Source organism: Mauremys reevesii, linkage group 16 (assembly GCF_016161935.1).
Source record: "Mauremys reevesii isolate NIE-2019 linkage group 16, ASM1616193v1, whole genome shotgun sequence".
NCBI classification, from domain to species: domain Eukaryota; kingdom Metazoa; phylum Chordata; order Testudines; family Geoemydidae; genus Mauremys; species Mauremys reevesii.
Genome location: NC_052638.1, coordinates 7,036,172 through 7,051,873, shown reverse-complemented (window position 1 = coordinate 7,051,873; position 15,702 = coordinate 7,036,172). Strand labels below are relative to the sequence as shown.

The following is a 15,702-nucleotide window of genomic DNA, read 5'->3' as shown; positions in this document are numbered from 1 at the left end:
GTAGCTTTGTGAGGAGATCAGCTAAACTGAAAGGAAGGGGGAGGAGACACTAGGAAATTAAAAAAACCACACGCTGAGCATGCAGCTATGCTGACCTAACCCCTGGTTGCAGACAGCGCTATGTCAACAGGAGAGCTTCTCTCGTCAACATAGCTACCGCCTCACGAGGAGGTGGAGCACCTACACCAATGAGAGAAGCCCTCCTGTTGGCGTAGGTGGCATCTTCTCTGATGCGCTACAGCAGTGCAGCTGTGCTGTTGCAGCTTTTTAAGTGCGACCTGCCAAAGCAACACCACCTCCCCAAGCAGCATTGAGCCATGGCTGACGTATTGACGTTGGTGCAGCACGAATGTAAACACTGTGTTACCTGTGTCAACCCTAACGTTTTCCAGCAGCTTTCCCACAATGCCAGACACTGACTGCTTTAGGCATAATTGGGAGCTCCACTGTCCAGCGGACAGAGAGACCAGAAGGCCCCCTGCCCCTTTAAAGCCCTGCGGATTTTTGAAACACCTTATCCTGATTGCTCAGCTTGGCAAACACACCTAACAGCTCACCCTTCTTGTGTGCAGCTGACCATGATGGCTGCACACTCCATTCAGGCTCTGACTTGGAGTAGAGAGGAGGTATTGGATTGCTGGGGTCTGTGCAGACACAGCTACAGACCAGCCATAGAAACATCAACATCTAGGAGCAGATTGCAAGGGGTATGACAGGGATCAGCAGCAGTACAGTGTGAAAGCAAAGGAATTGTGGCAGGCATGACCAAGAGTGGCAGGCATGACCAAGAGACCAAGATCCAATGCCAAGCCGCAGACCTGATGCTTTTACGAGGAGCTGCATGCCATACTTGGCAGAGACATCACTGCCATCCTGCACACCACCGTGGATACTTCCAAGGAGTCCACGCCACAGGCCCCTGAGGATGAGGACGAGGAGGAGAAGAGGAGGATGGGGGTTGTGACCTGGGAGTCCAGCTGTGCCATGAGCCAGGACCTGTTTGAGACTCCACTGCAGTCTAGTCAGTCCCAGCAGACGAGCACAGGCCAGCCCAATGCAGGAGAATGATCCTCCGGTAAGTGTGTACATTTATTTCCCATTACAGTGATGGGGGTCCCCAACTTAACAGGACACATCTATCGACTTGGCATTAATGTACTCATACCAAAAGAGGTAGCGGTACAACAAAGAGAGGTAGTGTTCTCTGCTTTTCATTCCCCTAGGCAAGGAGAGCCTTATGGAACAGTTTGTCTGGATATGTAAGAATATCCCATCCCAAGGATGTCTCGATGAAACTTTCATGGATGTACTCTGCAATCCTCTCCCGAAGGTTTCTAGGGACGGCAGCCTTACTTCTTTCTCCGCGGTAGGACACTTTCCCAGGCCAGTCAGTGATAACTTCAGCAGGCACAATTGCAGCACACAGACTAGCAGCATAAGAGCCCAGGTGGCTTTGGGATGCCAGCAGCAGCTGTGCTCTCTGTGTGTTTGTTACCCTCAGGCCTGAGGTATCAGCTAAAATCACCACCACCACCTGTGCAAAATGGTGCCAGTATTCAGTGTCATTGCCCTATACTCATAGTTTCATGCAACCAAGCAATTCCCTTCTCATTTCCCTCACGCCTGGAGGGCCATAGTCACCATGGCTGGTGCTGTGAGTGGCACTTTAGACAAGTGCTCCGAAGCAGAAGTATCAATAAGCAGGTCTTGCTTAAAACTTTAGGGGAGCCAGGGAGTTCTGAATATTAACTTTCACTTTCTGTTTTGACTATACTGACAATTGTACCTCTTTGTGTTTTATGTGTAGCTGCTGCTGTTGCGGCCTGGAGAGGTTCCCCTCCACACCCATAGAATACATGAACCAAAGAAGGAGGAGAAAGATGGAGACTCAGGATGACATGTTCAGTGAGATCCTGCAAGTCAGTGCTGCTTCAGACCATGAGCACAGGGCCTGGAGGATGAACACTGCAGAGAGCCTGGAGAAGGAAAGAGTGGAGCGGAGAAAGGCCCAGGTGTCCCATCAGGAAAAGGAGAGGAAGATGCACCAGGACATAATGGGCCTTCTCCACCAGGAAACACAGCTGCTGCAGACTCTTGTGGAACCTACAGGTTCAACAATCCCAGGCTCACCTCCCTTTGCAGTCCATGGAGAACGCCACTGCTGCATCTCTCTGCCTTACCAGTGAACATTCCACATGGCATCAGGGCCCTCAGCCCTATCTCTACCTCTCCATGCAGGAGGACATTAAGGACAACCACAGCTTCACATAGGCTGACCTGTGAAAGACATGGTAGCTGTATGTGTAGCTAAAATGGATATGAACGTTCTTTCCCATTGTTAACTTCTGTTCTATTAATTTATTAAGTTTTTAATGTATTTGCTTTTAAATTGCACAGATTTTTCTTTGCACTGATTTTGTTACTCAATAAAGTTATATTATTTGGAAAATAATTCATCTTTATTAGTTCACAACATATGCTGCAGAATGCCTAGCAGTTCTGAAAGCACCTCCCTACTGGTTACTGTGCAGTGTGACACAACTCATAGGATCAGTGACAAACACAGTGTAATAATCATAAATGTACAACAAGCGCTGCCAAATTAATAGCCGCATGGACAATGTTATAGTCATACATGTCCACCAAGGACCACACCATCCCTAACAGGCCCCAAAACAGCAGGCTTAGATAGAGAACCATAGACCACTGTGGCTCACTGTTCAAGTGTTTATTCAAAACCTTCCTGAGCCGTATAGGTCTGTTGAGCTCTTCTGATACCTTTGAGTTTGGCTGTTCAAATTCAGCAGGCAGCTGCTATATGCCTGCTCACCCTCCACCCCCGTTGCAGCTTCCCCCCCTTTGCCTCACAGATATTATGCAGGACACAGCAGGCATCTATACCCATTGGGATATTTTTGTCACTGAGGTCAAATCTTGTGACAGTGACAGAGTCCCTTCAAGCGACCAAAGGCACATTCAGCTGTCATTCTGCATCTGGTGAGGTGGTAGTTAAAGCATTCCTTGATGGTGAGCTGGGGGAGCAAGGGGTAAACTTGGTCACCAAGGATCACTATTGGCATTTCAACGTTGCCAGTGGCAATCTGCTGGTTGGGAAAGAAAGTCCCTGCTTGCAGCTTTATGAACAGCCCTGTGTTTTTAAAGATGCAAGCTTTGTGCATCTTCCCTGACCAGCTCACACTGATATCGGTGAAGCATCCCTGGTGATCCACCAGTGGTTGCACAACCATAAAAAAGTAGCCCTTTCTGTTGATGTACTCTGTGGCATGGTGTTCTGATGCCAAAATAGGGATATGCGTGGAATCTATTGCTCCACCATAGCTCAGGGACCCCATTGCTGCAAATCCATCCACTATGTCCTGCATGTTGCTGAGAGTCCCAGTCCTGCATAGCAGGAGGCAATTAATGACACTGCACACTTGCATGATGCCGGTCTCTGCAGTGGATTTTCCAATTCCAGGATGATTTCCCACTGACTGGTAGCAATCCGACGTTGCAAGTTTCCACAGTTCAATCACCACTTGCTTCTCTACTGTCAGGACAGCTCTGAAATTCTGCTGTGTCTGTGCTGGAGGGCTGGGGAGAGCTTGGCGCACAGATCCAGGAATGTGGCCTTGCACATCCAAAAGTTCTGCTCATGATCCCAAGCCTGCATTACAGTGCAACCCCAACAGTCCGTGCTCATTTCTTGGGCCCAGAAGCAGTGCTCCGCCATCTGCAGCTGCTCCATGAGTGCCACCATCAACCTTTAACTGAGTCTCGCTATGTCACACAGCAGTCTGTCCTCCAAGGAATCGTCATGTTCCCCTGCTGATTTGGTTATTGTTGTGGTTCTTCAAATTCCAGAGGATTGTGCGTCCTGTGCTTGCAATGCTCATGACAGTAGTGCAGAGCCGTACATGTCCCGTGCTTCTGTCAGAGGTGGGTGGGTAGCAAGGAAGGCTGCATGGGTTCATGGAATTTTGAAAACTGGTGTGAAAATTATGGGATATAGCTGACTATGGAATGGAGACAGTTGCATGCTGGTAAGTTGATCCCTTGCTCTCTGTCACCCCATTTGGGCCCACAATGCATTGCCAAAACTTTCCTGGATGGTGGTGCGTTGCTACCCATGGTGCACCGCACTGCATTGACACAAGCACTCCTGGTGAGTACGCACAGCACCAGTGCAAGGAGTCAAGTATGTATGCACACAAGCAATTATACTATGTGCAGTGGCTTTATGCCAGTGTAACTTGCGATGACAAAAGTTTGTAGTGTAGGTATGGCCTTGACCTTGAAATGTGCAGCGAAGGCTGTGGAAGCTGTGAAGAGTACCCTGGCATTATTCATGTATGGTAGGTTCGGGATATCTGATTAATTTGAAGCACTACGCAGTCATGGCAGTAATATTTATTTTATGTTGCTGCAGAGATGGAGGCTAAGTTTTCTGACCACTATGTTGCTGGGAGGTGGTTTTGGATAATCTAAGGCATAGATTCTTCTGCCCTCCTAGATGGAGGAGACTAAAGAACTGTGTCCTATTACATGATGCTCTGAGCCAAAGAGGGGATTATGGCTGTGTTGTGCAGTATTCCTCTTGTGAGAGTTCATCACATTTACTAGCCGTCAGGTCTGCCTCCATTTGTTTTTGCTGGTCAGCCCTTATGCCTTACTCCAGGGGTGGCCACCCTGAGCCTGAGAAGGAGCCAGAATTTAACAGTATACATTGCCAAAGAGCCACAGTAATACGTCAGCAGTCCCTCATCAGCTCCCCTACCCCGCTCCTAGCTCCTCCCACCCACTGGCAGCCCCACTGATCAGTGCCTCCCCCTCCCTCCCTGCACCTCCCGATCAGCTGTTTTGTGGCGTGAAGGAGGAGCGAGGGCACTGCAGGCTCAGGGGAGGGGGCGGGAAGGGGTGGAGTGGGGGATGGGCCTGTGGCAGAGCCATGGGTTGAGCAATGAGAACCCCCTGGCACGTTGGAAAGTTGGCGCCTGTAGCTCCAGCCTCAGAATCGATGCCTATACAAGGAGCCGCATATTAACTTCTGAAGAGCCACAGGTTGGCCGCCCCTGCCTTACTCTGTTCGGGTGTCATGTGACCATTATGGTTATATGTGACTTACAAGACTAAAATGAATGAAGTGGATTTTAGAAAGCTTTTTTTCCTCCAGGAGAGTGTTGCTCAGAAAATTCCTGAGATTTGTCCTTTGTTAACCTTACTGGTGTTGCCAGGCCTGCGTTACTGTTCACTCACGTGTTTGCATTCTGTGGACATAGCAGAGAATGTTTTTCAAGAATGTGTGATGCAACAGATGATCAATGTTCCTCTTGTCTTAATGGGTAGCTTCTTTGTCTGTAGGACAACAGAATACTTTGTCTAGTGATGAAAGATTATACAGATCAACATGAGAGGAAAACTGAGAGAGCCTTGTCACTAACACAACTCTGTTAAGGGAGAAGATGTCACACTTTGTTACTGAGCAATAACTGTTTGGATAGCAGATTGTAGGGTTGAACTCAGCATTGAGAAACCCCTTCTTACTAAGCCCTAATCACTCCTAATAGCTGTGCCCTGTAATAGTCACAGTCTTGCTTGGATCTCTCCAAGAGAAGCTCTTTTCAGCCACAAGGTGGTTTTCTCTGAAAAGATCTAAATCTCTCCTGCCACATGTCTGCCTTGGTGTGAGATTGTCTCTTACTGTGGCCTCCCTGTTGCCTCATTTGACATATATACCCTGCTCATATAATGTGAACAGCTAGGTAATTGCCCACTCCCAGAGTGGTTTGTTGACTTGAGGAAGTTCATATCTTTAAATCTACTAAACCAATTATTTTCAAACTTGTCTTGATATTTAAAAAAAGGGTTCAGTAGTTCTAAAGTTATGAACATTTTACAATTTAAGACAAGAGCATTTTTGAAAATTTGGCAGCTCTGAAGTATTCCGTTTTGCTTTCCTTTAATCATGAGGTAAGATGGTACCAGGACTTCAAACATTCAGACCAAGATTTTTGGTGCCTACAGTTTTGGGTGCCCGACTTGAGACTGATTTTCAGAGGCTGGGTGCTCAGAATTTTCTGAAGAGAAAGCCCCTTCAAGATTTCCCAAAGTGGGTGTGACAGAATGCACCCCTGTATTCACACCTTACACACTATTGTAATAATCTTTATACCTTTATGCCTTGTGAGGTATTATTTAAAAACCCATAACTTGCTGGTCAGTATTGTCATGGTGAAATATATGTAGCAACATTGTATGTGAAGTTATAAGATTCCCCGTCTGATGTTATTAGCACATGTTCCAAACCCCACATCCCTGCCCAGGCAGAAGTTGGCAAACAGGTCTATCCTAAACAAGGGAATGTGGGCTTGCCTTAATTTGCATTTAAGCAGTAAACAGAATCATCAGGTAGAAAGGGGAATGGAGGAAACAAAAGGAAACGCTCATGTGAGCATACGCTGGTGAAAAAACTCAGCAGGGAACATCCTTCCACACGGACTCTTTGTCTTCTGGGTCTCAGCTGAAAATGCTTTTCAAGAGGGGGACTGACACTTATAAAAGGAAAGGCAAACAGCCCATGTCACTTCTCCTCTCCCTCCCTATCCGTTTCACTCTTTGCACCTGAGAAGATAAAAGAAGCAGCCGTTGAACTTTGGGGGAGGGATCCTACTTAGAGGTTTGGTCAGTATGGCTATTGGAAGCATGTGGTGAGGAACTTTGCTTTAAATCTAAAGTAGTTTGTTAAGTTAAGCAGCTTTATCTTTTATTTTTCATGTAACCATTTCTGACTCTTATGCCTCATTGCTTGTACTCACTTAGAATCTCTCCCTTTATAGTTAATAAACTTTCTTTATTGTTTTACCTAATCCAGTGTATTTAAATTAAAGTGTCTGGGTATCTCTAGTTAAAAGTAATAAGCTGGTGTATATGATTTGTGTAAAGCAATAATAGACTTAATATATTTGGACTGTCTGGAGAGGGCTTGGCAGTGCAAGACATTCATTTCTGGGGGATAATCCAGGTCTGGCAGCGTGTTGGGGTTGCCCTGGAGAAGTAACCAAGGCTGGAGTGAGCCGGAGTGTAGTGTGGCTGGCAAGTTGCAGTTTCACACAGACGCTCAGGGTGTGACTTGTATGCTGGAAGGCAGTTTGTAAGTGGCCCCAGTTGGACCTACTGCAGCAAGGCATTGTAAAGCACCCAAGGTTGCAGGGCAGCGGTGACATAGCCCCTGATTGGTCTGAATTGCATCTTGGTATGTCACAGTGAGCACCTGAAGTCACTATCACTTTTAACAGTCTTGCCATCATAACTTTAAATCGACTGTAGTGATTTTCATTAAGCTTGTCTGTAAAGTCTCCATGAAACCTACAAGCTAAATCAGTTTTGGAGAAGACTGGCTTGGTGGTTGTTCAGGTTTCAAATGAGTTGGAAAAAGTGAACTGAACAGAGGTGTCTCAGCCCTGGCTCTCCTGAACCAAGTCTGTCTTCTCTGATGGCTGCCTATCAATGCTTTTGTATTCTGGCCATCTCCATTGCATGGTCAGGTTTATTTATTTCTTTATTGGGGTGGGGGGGTATGTTGGGGGGCCTTCCCCTTAATCCAGTTATTGTGATTTAAAAGATTTATTAACTCAGCCCTCTTGTATATTGACATCATAATGTAATATGTAAATTCCAGATCGTATGTTATCTTTGATATATGTACGTCTACACAAACATTTATCCAAAGGAGTAGCATTAACCTTCACTCTTGTGGTTCCTGGCCTTTGCACGCTTCCCTTTGAAACCTCAATGTTGAATTAACAGGAATTTTTGCATTTCATATTCTAATAACTTTTTCTTTAATCCAGCTGTTTGGGTCGGTGAAAATTTTTCTGAGGGACTTTTTTTAAGGTCCAAAGAAACTGAGGTTGGTGTTCATTTCTCCATTCTGCTTGGACTGCAGATCTAGTCTCAGTTGTTTGATCTGGTCAGTATTTCATACAGTGGGTCTCATTAAACAATAGACCCCACTGATATGTCTCATTTGCTGGCTGGCTGAGTAGAAAGCCTTCCTTTCGACTTGTGATTAAGGAGAAAAACCCGCTGCTTAACCCTGCTGATCTGTGTCCTTCATTCAGGTGCCCATATAGTTTTATTAATGTTTATTCTTGTTCTTTTCAGGAAGTGGATTTTTATGCAGGAAACCTTGGCTACACCAACCCTGAAATACAGGTGGAAGACTCGTCAACAGTAACATCAGGCAGAGAGTGAGTACAACTAACGCTAGCAGAGGTTTCCTGGCATGGTGTGTGCTGTGTATGAAATTGACACCAAAGTCACCCCCTGTGACCCCAGTGGGGATAAAAGTGCTAAGGAGACTGAGGGTAGGTCTATACTTACCACGCGGGTTGACGCGGAGAGTTCGACTTCTCAGAGTTCGAACTATCGCGTCTAATCAAGACGCGATAGTTCGAACTCCCCACGCGCTCCGGTCGACTCCGGAACTCCACCACCGCGAACGGCGGTGGCGGAGTCGACCTTGGAGCCACGGACTTCGTTCCCGTGGCGTCTGGACTGGTGAGTAGCCTGAACTAAGGTACTTCGACTTCAGCTACGCAAGTCACGTACCTTAGTTCGACCCCCCCACCTTGGTGTAGACCAGGCCTGAGGCAATGCATTTGTGTGTTCGAGCATGCCATGCTTTAACCTTGGTGCCTAAGAGTGTGTAAACACCTCCAGAGGTTCTTTAACCTACCAGGAAAACATCTTTTCTAGAACTCTCTAGTGCAGGGGTGGGAAAACTACAGCCTGTGATCCGGATCCAGCTCCTCAGGGCTTTGGATCTGGCCGATGGGATTGCCCCCTGTTGCACTGTGGGCCCCACGCCGCTCTCAGAAGCAGCCAGCACCACGTCCCTGTGGCCCCCGGGAGGGGGGCAGAGGGCTCTGTGCGTTGCCTCCAGGCACCGGCCCCTGCAGCTCCCATTGGCTGGGAATGGGAAACCGCGGCCAGTGGGAGCTTTGGGGGAGGTACCTGGAGGCGCAGCAAGGGCAGCACATGCGGAGCCCTCTGTCCCCCCTCCCCCAGGGGCCGCAGCGCTTCCTGGAGCAGCGTGGGGCCGGGGACAGGGCAGGCATGCAGGGAGCCTGCCCTGGCCTCGGTGCGCGCCACTGCCACCCCGGAGCCACTTTAGGTAAGCGGCGCCAGGCCGGAGCCCAAACCCTTACTGCACCCTGCCCCCCAACTCCCTGCCCTAAGCCCCTTGTCTGCACCTCGCACCCCTCCTGCACCAACTCCCTGCCCTGAGCCCCCTGCTGCACCCCACACCTCGGTGCACCCCAATTCCCTGCCCTGAGCCTCCTGCCGCACCCTGCACCTCTGTGCACCCCAATTCCCTGCCCTGAGCCCCCTGCCGCACCCCGCATCTCTGTGCACCCCAGTTCCCTGCCCTGAGCTTCCCTGCTGCACCCCACATCCCTCCTGCACCCCAACCCCCTGCCCTGAGCCCACTGCCACACTCTGCACCCCAACCCCCTGCCCTGAGCCCTCTGCCGCACCCCTCCTCTGCCCCAGTCCCTTGCCCTGAGCCCCTTCCTGCACACCGCACCCCCTCCCACACCACACACTTCTTCCCGCACCCCAACCACCTGCCCCGGCCCTGCATACAATTTCCCCACCCAGATGTGGCCCTCGGCCCAAAAAGTTTGCCCACCCCTGCTCTAGCAGGACTGACTTACATTAAAATTTCTTATGGGATCTTTGCTGTTGAAAATTCTGCTTGTGGTCTTGAAAAATTCTGTGCACTATGACTGAAAACCAGAACACTAAGCTTTGTCCTCCACTAGGGGTGTGCGCTTGCCTTTGGAGTACATGGGAGCTCCACAGGCGTGTCTGAGAACATGACTGGGATCGAAGAGCTTTCAGATAGAAGCAGGAAGCAACTGGGTATCTGAGACTGCCTTACCATGAAAAGGGCTCTGCTGTTCTGAGAGTTTGCCACCCTACTCGCATTAGATTTTTACCTGTCCTTGGGCACCATTTCATGAAATGCCTGCAGTACAGCATGTTGACAGAAAACTACCCTGGGTAAGAAGCAGTGAACTTTACTGCCTGGCTGGTTAATATAAACGCATGAGGAAAATACTCTTTATTCTTGCCCTAGGGGTCAACTGACAGAGATGACTTCTTCTTATCCAAGTACCTTTTAGTGAAACTGTAGGGGATTTTATCCTTCTATCATGCACCGTGAAGAGGTTGCACCTCCCTCCATGCCTTCCAACTGTTCTCTCTGAATGATGGCAATGCCATCCAACATCTACCTCCGGAAGAGACAGGCATGACCTAGTAGCCTGAGCTTGGGCCTGGGAGCCAGGATCTCCTGCATTCTAATCTTGGCTCTGATGCTGATTCACTGTGGCCTTGGACAAGTGACTTAACCTTTGTACATCAGTCTCCCTACCTGTAAATTGGGGATAATAGTCACCTAGCTCACAGGGGTGCCATGATGATTACTGAGTTAGTGTTTGTATAGTGCTTTGAAGGCAGAAGAGTGCTAGGTACTCTTATTCTATATGGTGGGGCTGAACCCTGATTTCTATATCTGAGGTGCTTTTGATTCTGTGTGCCTAACAAGTTCCCCCACAGCTCCTGCAGGTATCTCAGGATCAATAAATGTTTAATAAAACAGACTTTAATTCAAGCCTGAATGTGTTTACCTAGGGAAGGGGTTTGTGTGGGTGAGGGAGCAGTGAGAGCATGTTGTTAATGTAAGTGGAAGGAGGTATGTGTGTCTAGGAAACCTGCTTCGTTATGCTCCCCCTCCAACCTCTCTCTGCACCCAGGACTACAACATCAGGCCAGGCCATCCAGGGAAGGGATGGAGAGGAGAAAAAGGACAGAGAGGAATGTATGCCACTACTTTTATGCAGTTAGGACAGTAGGAAAAGCCAGACTTGGACAACTGGATACACTCCATCCCAGGTATATAAAGTGGAGTGCCTCAAGGGTTGGTCCTGGGGCTGGTTTTGTTCAATATCTTCATTAATGATCTGGAGGATGGTGTGGACTGCACTCTCAGCAAGTTTGCAGATGACACTAAACTGGGAGGAGTGGTAGATACACTGGAGGGTAGGGATAGGATACAGAGGGACCTAGACAAATTAGAGGACTGGGCCAAAAGAAACCTGATGAGGTTCAACAAGGACAAGTGCAGAATCCTGCACTTAGGACGGAAGAATCCCATGCACTGCTACAGACTAGGGACCGAATGGCTAAGCAGCAGTTCTGCAGAAAAGGACGTAGGGGTTACAGTGGACGAGAAGCTGGATATGAGTCAACAGTGTGCCCTTGTTGCCAAGAAGGCTAACAGCATTTTGGGCTGTATAGGTAGGGGCATTGCCAGCAGATCGAGGGATGTGATCATTCCCCTCTATTCGACATTGGTGAGGCCTCATCTGGAGTACTGTGTCCAGTTTTGGGCCACACACTACAAGAAGGATGTGGAAAACTTTGAAAGAGTCCAGCGGAGGGCAACAAAAATGATTAGGGGGCTGGATCACATGACTTATGAGGAGTTGCTGAGGGAACTGGGATTGTTTAGTCTGCAGAAGAGAAGAATGAGGGGGAATTTGATAGCTGCTTTCAACTACCTGAAAGGGGGTTCCAAAGAGGATGGATTTAGACTGTTCTCAGTGGTACCTGATGACAGAACAAGGAGTAATGGTCTCAAGTTGCAGTGGGGGAGGTTTAGATTGAGTATTAGGAAAAACTTTTTCACTCAGAGAGTGGTGAAGCACTGGAATGGGTTACCTAGGGAGGTGGTGGAATCTCCTTCCTTGGGGTAGGTCCATACTTACCCGCCGGGTCGACACGGAGAGTTCGACTTCTCGGAGTTCGAACTATCGCGTCTAATCTAGACGCGATAGTTCAAACTCCGAACGCGCTCCCTTCGACTCCGGAACTCCACCACCGCAAACGGCGGTGGCAGAGTCGATGGGGGAGCCGCGGAGTTCGATCCCGCGGCGTCTGGCCAGGTAGGAAATTCGAACTAAGGTAGTTCGACTTCAGCTACACTATTCGCGTAGCTGAAGTCGCGTACCTTAGTTCGCCACCCCCGTAGTGTATTTTAAGGTCAGGCTTGACAAAGCCCTGGCTGGGATGATTTAGTTGGGAATTGGTCCTGCTTTGAGCAGGGGGTTGGACCAGATGACCTCCTGAGGTCCCTTCCAACCCTGATATTCTATGATTCTATAACCCTCCTCTGAAACACCAGCGTGAACCAACTGTTCCTCTGTGAGAGGGATATGCACCAGGCCACATGCCCCTGGCATCTGCTCCCTTAGGGCTGCAGTAGGGATATGAGAGAGAGTTCCCACTTTCCTTGCACTTCCAGGACTCCCCTTCTCTCTGATTGGGAACCCTGTGCCTTACAACATAAATAACTTCCTGTAGAAGTGGTTCTTCTGCCCAGTTTGACTTCACTTTGAGATCCCCTGCTCTCACCACACTGATAAGGGGAAAATTACTAAGTTTGACTGCATGGCTAACCTTCACGTACAGCCCTGTCACATTCCATGGCACATGCTACTATGAAGTTCAGTACTCGGAACACACTGTTGGGGTCCTGGTTGGGATGTGTTCAAAATCCGGCCCCTTGTTTTCTTCCTCCCTCATGCTGGACACAAAACTCCCAGGCCATCACGACTGTGAAGTGTGAGACTCTTTAAATACTTCACACTCTTTCTTCTCTCCTTCCCACATACGCACACCACTAGTCCCTGGGTATCAGAAAGGATCCACACACCAAACCATACAGGGTTATTCCTTTACCATACCCAAAAGTCCATCCTCTCTTTTTTAGACCAACTGCTAAATTGGTTAACTCTCACCTTGACTATTGCAACCTTCTGGTGTTTCAGTCACAATGCAGAGATCTCCGGGATTTAAGCTGTGTTCAACTTGCAAGGCCGTAATGCCAGGAAATGATTAACAGTCTCTTTTGTTTGGGAGAGGACATGTGAGGGACAAGTGGAGATTTTCAGGAAGACAACACATCCCTCTGCAGACCCCAATGGCCCTGCTCATGAGAAGGCTGAAAGCTCATCTACCAAAGTGCTCTTCCAGCTGCCTGGTGCTTAAGGTGAAACCTGGGGAAAAGAGGAGTTCTTCTGCCTCTGTGGCTTCATCAAAGCCAAAGAAGTCCAGTTTTCTGTTGGAGGCTGAGGCCAGATTGAAAAAGTCTTCACCCACAACTCCCAGGAGTGATGAATCAAGTAAAAGACACAAATCCTCTGGTACTGGGCTGAAGTCAGAACACAAGTAACAGTCCTCTCTGGTACCAACCTGCAGAGGCAACACACCGTCACCTCTAGCACAGGGCCATCAAGACAGGTGCCTTCAGCATTCAAGGTCATTCCAACTCTGGTACCACCTTCATGTACTCTCTGTACGCAAGTCCGTTCAGCTACTTTTATACCCATACCACTGGGACCAGTACTGCCTGCCCTACCTGCTGAGGCTATGCCTCTTATTTTGGTCCCCTGGATGCCAACAGCTTTTTTGGCTGCAAAAGACTTGTTATGTCTATTGATACTGCATTTACCTCTATTACATCTTCCAGTACTGACCTCTGGCAGGACATTAATAATGGTGATGTTGGTACAAATGACAGTACAATCAGCATTTCACCCTAGTCAGCTACCTCAACAGTTTCATCAGGATTGCCATCAATGCAGACATCGGTACCACCAACGTAGGGACCTGCATAGCCAGTACTGAGATCATCTTTAACTTCAAATGGAGCTGCTCCACCATTTGCTGTGGAGATCTGCATTACTTCCTTGGAGTTGGATGGTAGCAGACAGGCTTCACCAGCCAGATTCTTCTGTTCACCTTACTTTTAAACACAACGTTGACATGCTGCGAGGACCTGTGGTCTCACACAAGAGCATTACTTGTCCAGATATTTGGCCGTGGTGCCCTCCCATCGCTTGCCTAAGACAGGAAAAAGTGATGGGGCCACAGCCCTGTGGCCTCCTGGTGGCCCCCCCCCGTTCCGGGAAGGGGGCAGAGAGGAGGGAGTGGCAGGTGGGAAGGCCTTAGAGAGGTGGGGACCTCGGGGGAGGGGGCAGAGAGGAGTGAGCTGAGGGCGGGCAGGGCCTCGGGGGAGGATGCATAAGAACATAAGAACGGCCATACTGGATCAGACCAAAGGTCCCTCTAGCCCGGTATCCTGTTTTCCAAGAGTGGCCAATGCCAGGTGCTTCAGAGGGAATGAACAGAACAGGTAGTCATCAAATGATCTATCCCAAGTCACCCATTCCCAGCTTCTGGCAAACAGAGGCTAGGGACCGCATCCTGGCTAATAGCCATTGATGGACCTATCCTTCATGAATTTATCTAGTTCCTTTTTGAACCCTGGTATAGTCTTGGCCTTCATAACATCTTCTGGCAAAGAGTTCCACAGGTTGTGTGAAGAAATACTTTCTTTTGTTTGTTTTAAACCTGCTGCCTATTAATTTAATTGGGCGACCCCTAGTTTTTGTGTTATGAGAAGGAGTAAATAACACTTCCTTATTTACTTTCTCCACACCAGTCATGATTTTATAGACCTCTATCATATCCCCCCTTAGTCTTCTCATTTCCAAGCTGAAAAGTCCCAATCTTATTAATCTCTCCTCATATGGAAACCGTTCCATACCCCTCATCATTTTGTTGCCCTTTTCTATACCCTCCTAGTTATCAATCCCATGTGCATGTTGAACAGGAGGGGAAACAAGATGGAACTCCGGGGAGTTCCACAGAACAGTGCCCTTGGGGAGGGGAGGAGCAATTGCCCCACAGCACTCTCTTGGAACACCCTGCAAGGAAGGAGCCCAGCCCAGCTGTTTCAAGGCACTTGGGCATCAAAGAGTTAACTGTTCCTTAAGAAAGCTGCAATATCTTGTGTATTCTTCATGTGTTTTAGCCTTTCAAAGTTCTGTGTCCACAACAATGGAGCAGACCCTGAGCTCAACTCTTCTCCTGAGCTCCCAGCTCTTCAGTCCATAGTCCACCCCCAGGTAAGTGGGAGACCTGCTATAGCATGTGAGCTGCTGTGCTTGTACAGTGTTGTCATGTCTCTCTCAGGCACAGACACATACAGTGCACCCTACTGTCACTTCATTCAGACACATGTCTCCTCCTGGCTTCTCATCTTGTGCTCACACACAGGGTATGTCTGCCCCGCTGTAGCTGTAGTGTAGACACTTACTACAGAAACAGAGCGTTCTCACCCCCAGAGCAACATAGCTAGATTGACCTAACTTTCTAGTGTAGATCAGCCCACAGAGACAAATAGTCCTATCCCCTCACTTCACACACATGGATAGGCTCTCCTATCCCCTCACTTCATGCATGCGAACACCCACATATGCATATCTTCTCTTTTCTTTCACAAAGAACATACCCTGCCCACAGTAACCCAACACGTACACCGCACTGTGACCTCACAGACGTATCCCGGCGGCAGTGCATGCCGCATGTGCACTCTCTCACCATCTCACAATACAGAACGCTTTATTTCCAGAGTGAAAAAGGCAGGAACCGTGGCTTCCCTTGGAGCCTCTGCCCAGGGAAAGACTGTGTGTTTGTGGCTTCCCAGTGTGCTTAGAATTCAGTCACCCGTGCCACTATGCCACTGCTCTTCATTCCTGATCTGGTGGCAAGTTGCTATGTAGTGTG

The 15,702-nt window shown here is 48.6% G+C and overlaps 1 protein-coding gene across 7 annotated transcripts in view; it reads left to right on the top strand.

The window, feature by feature from the left end:
• ZDHHC1 (zinc finger DHHC-type containing 1) overlaps positions 1–15,702 on the top strand; it is a 56,754-nt gene that overhangs the window by 37,135 nt on the left and 3,917 nt on the right. For all 7 annotated transcript variants that reach the window (XM_039503073.1, XM_039503072.1, XM_039503069.1 and 4 more), the window contains 2 exons: positions 8,164–8,249; positions 14,948–15,041. In XM_039503073.1, the coding sequence (XP_039359007.1) occupies positions 8,164–8,249; positions 14,948–15,041 (180 nt within the window). The remainder of the gene's footprint in view (positions 1–8,163; positions 8,250–14,947; positions 15,042–15,702) is intronic.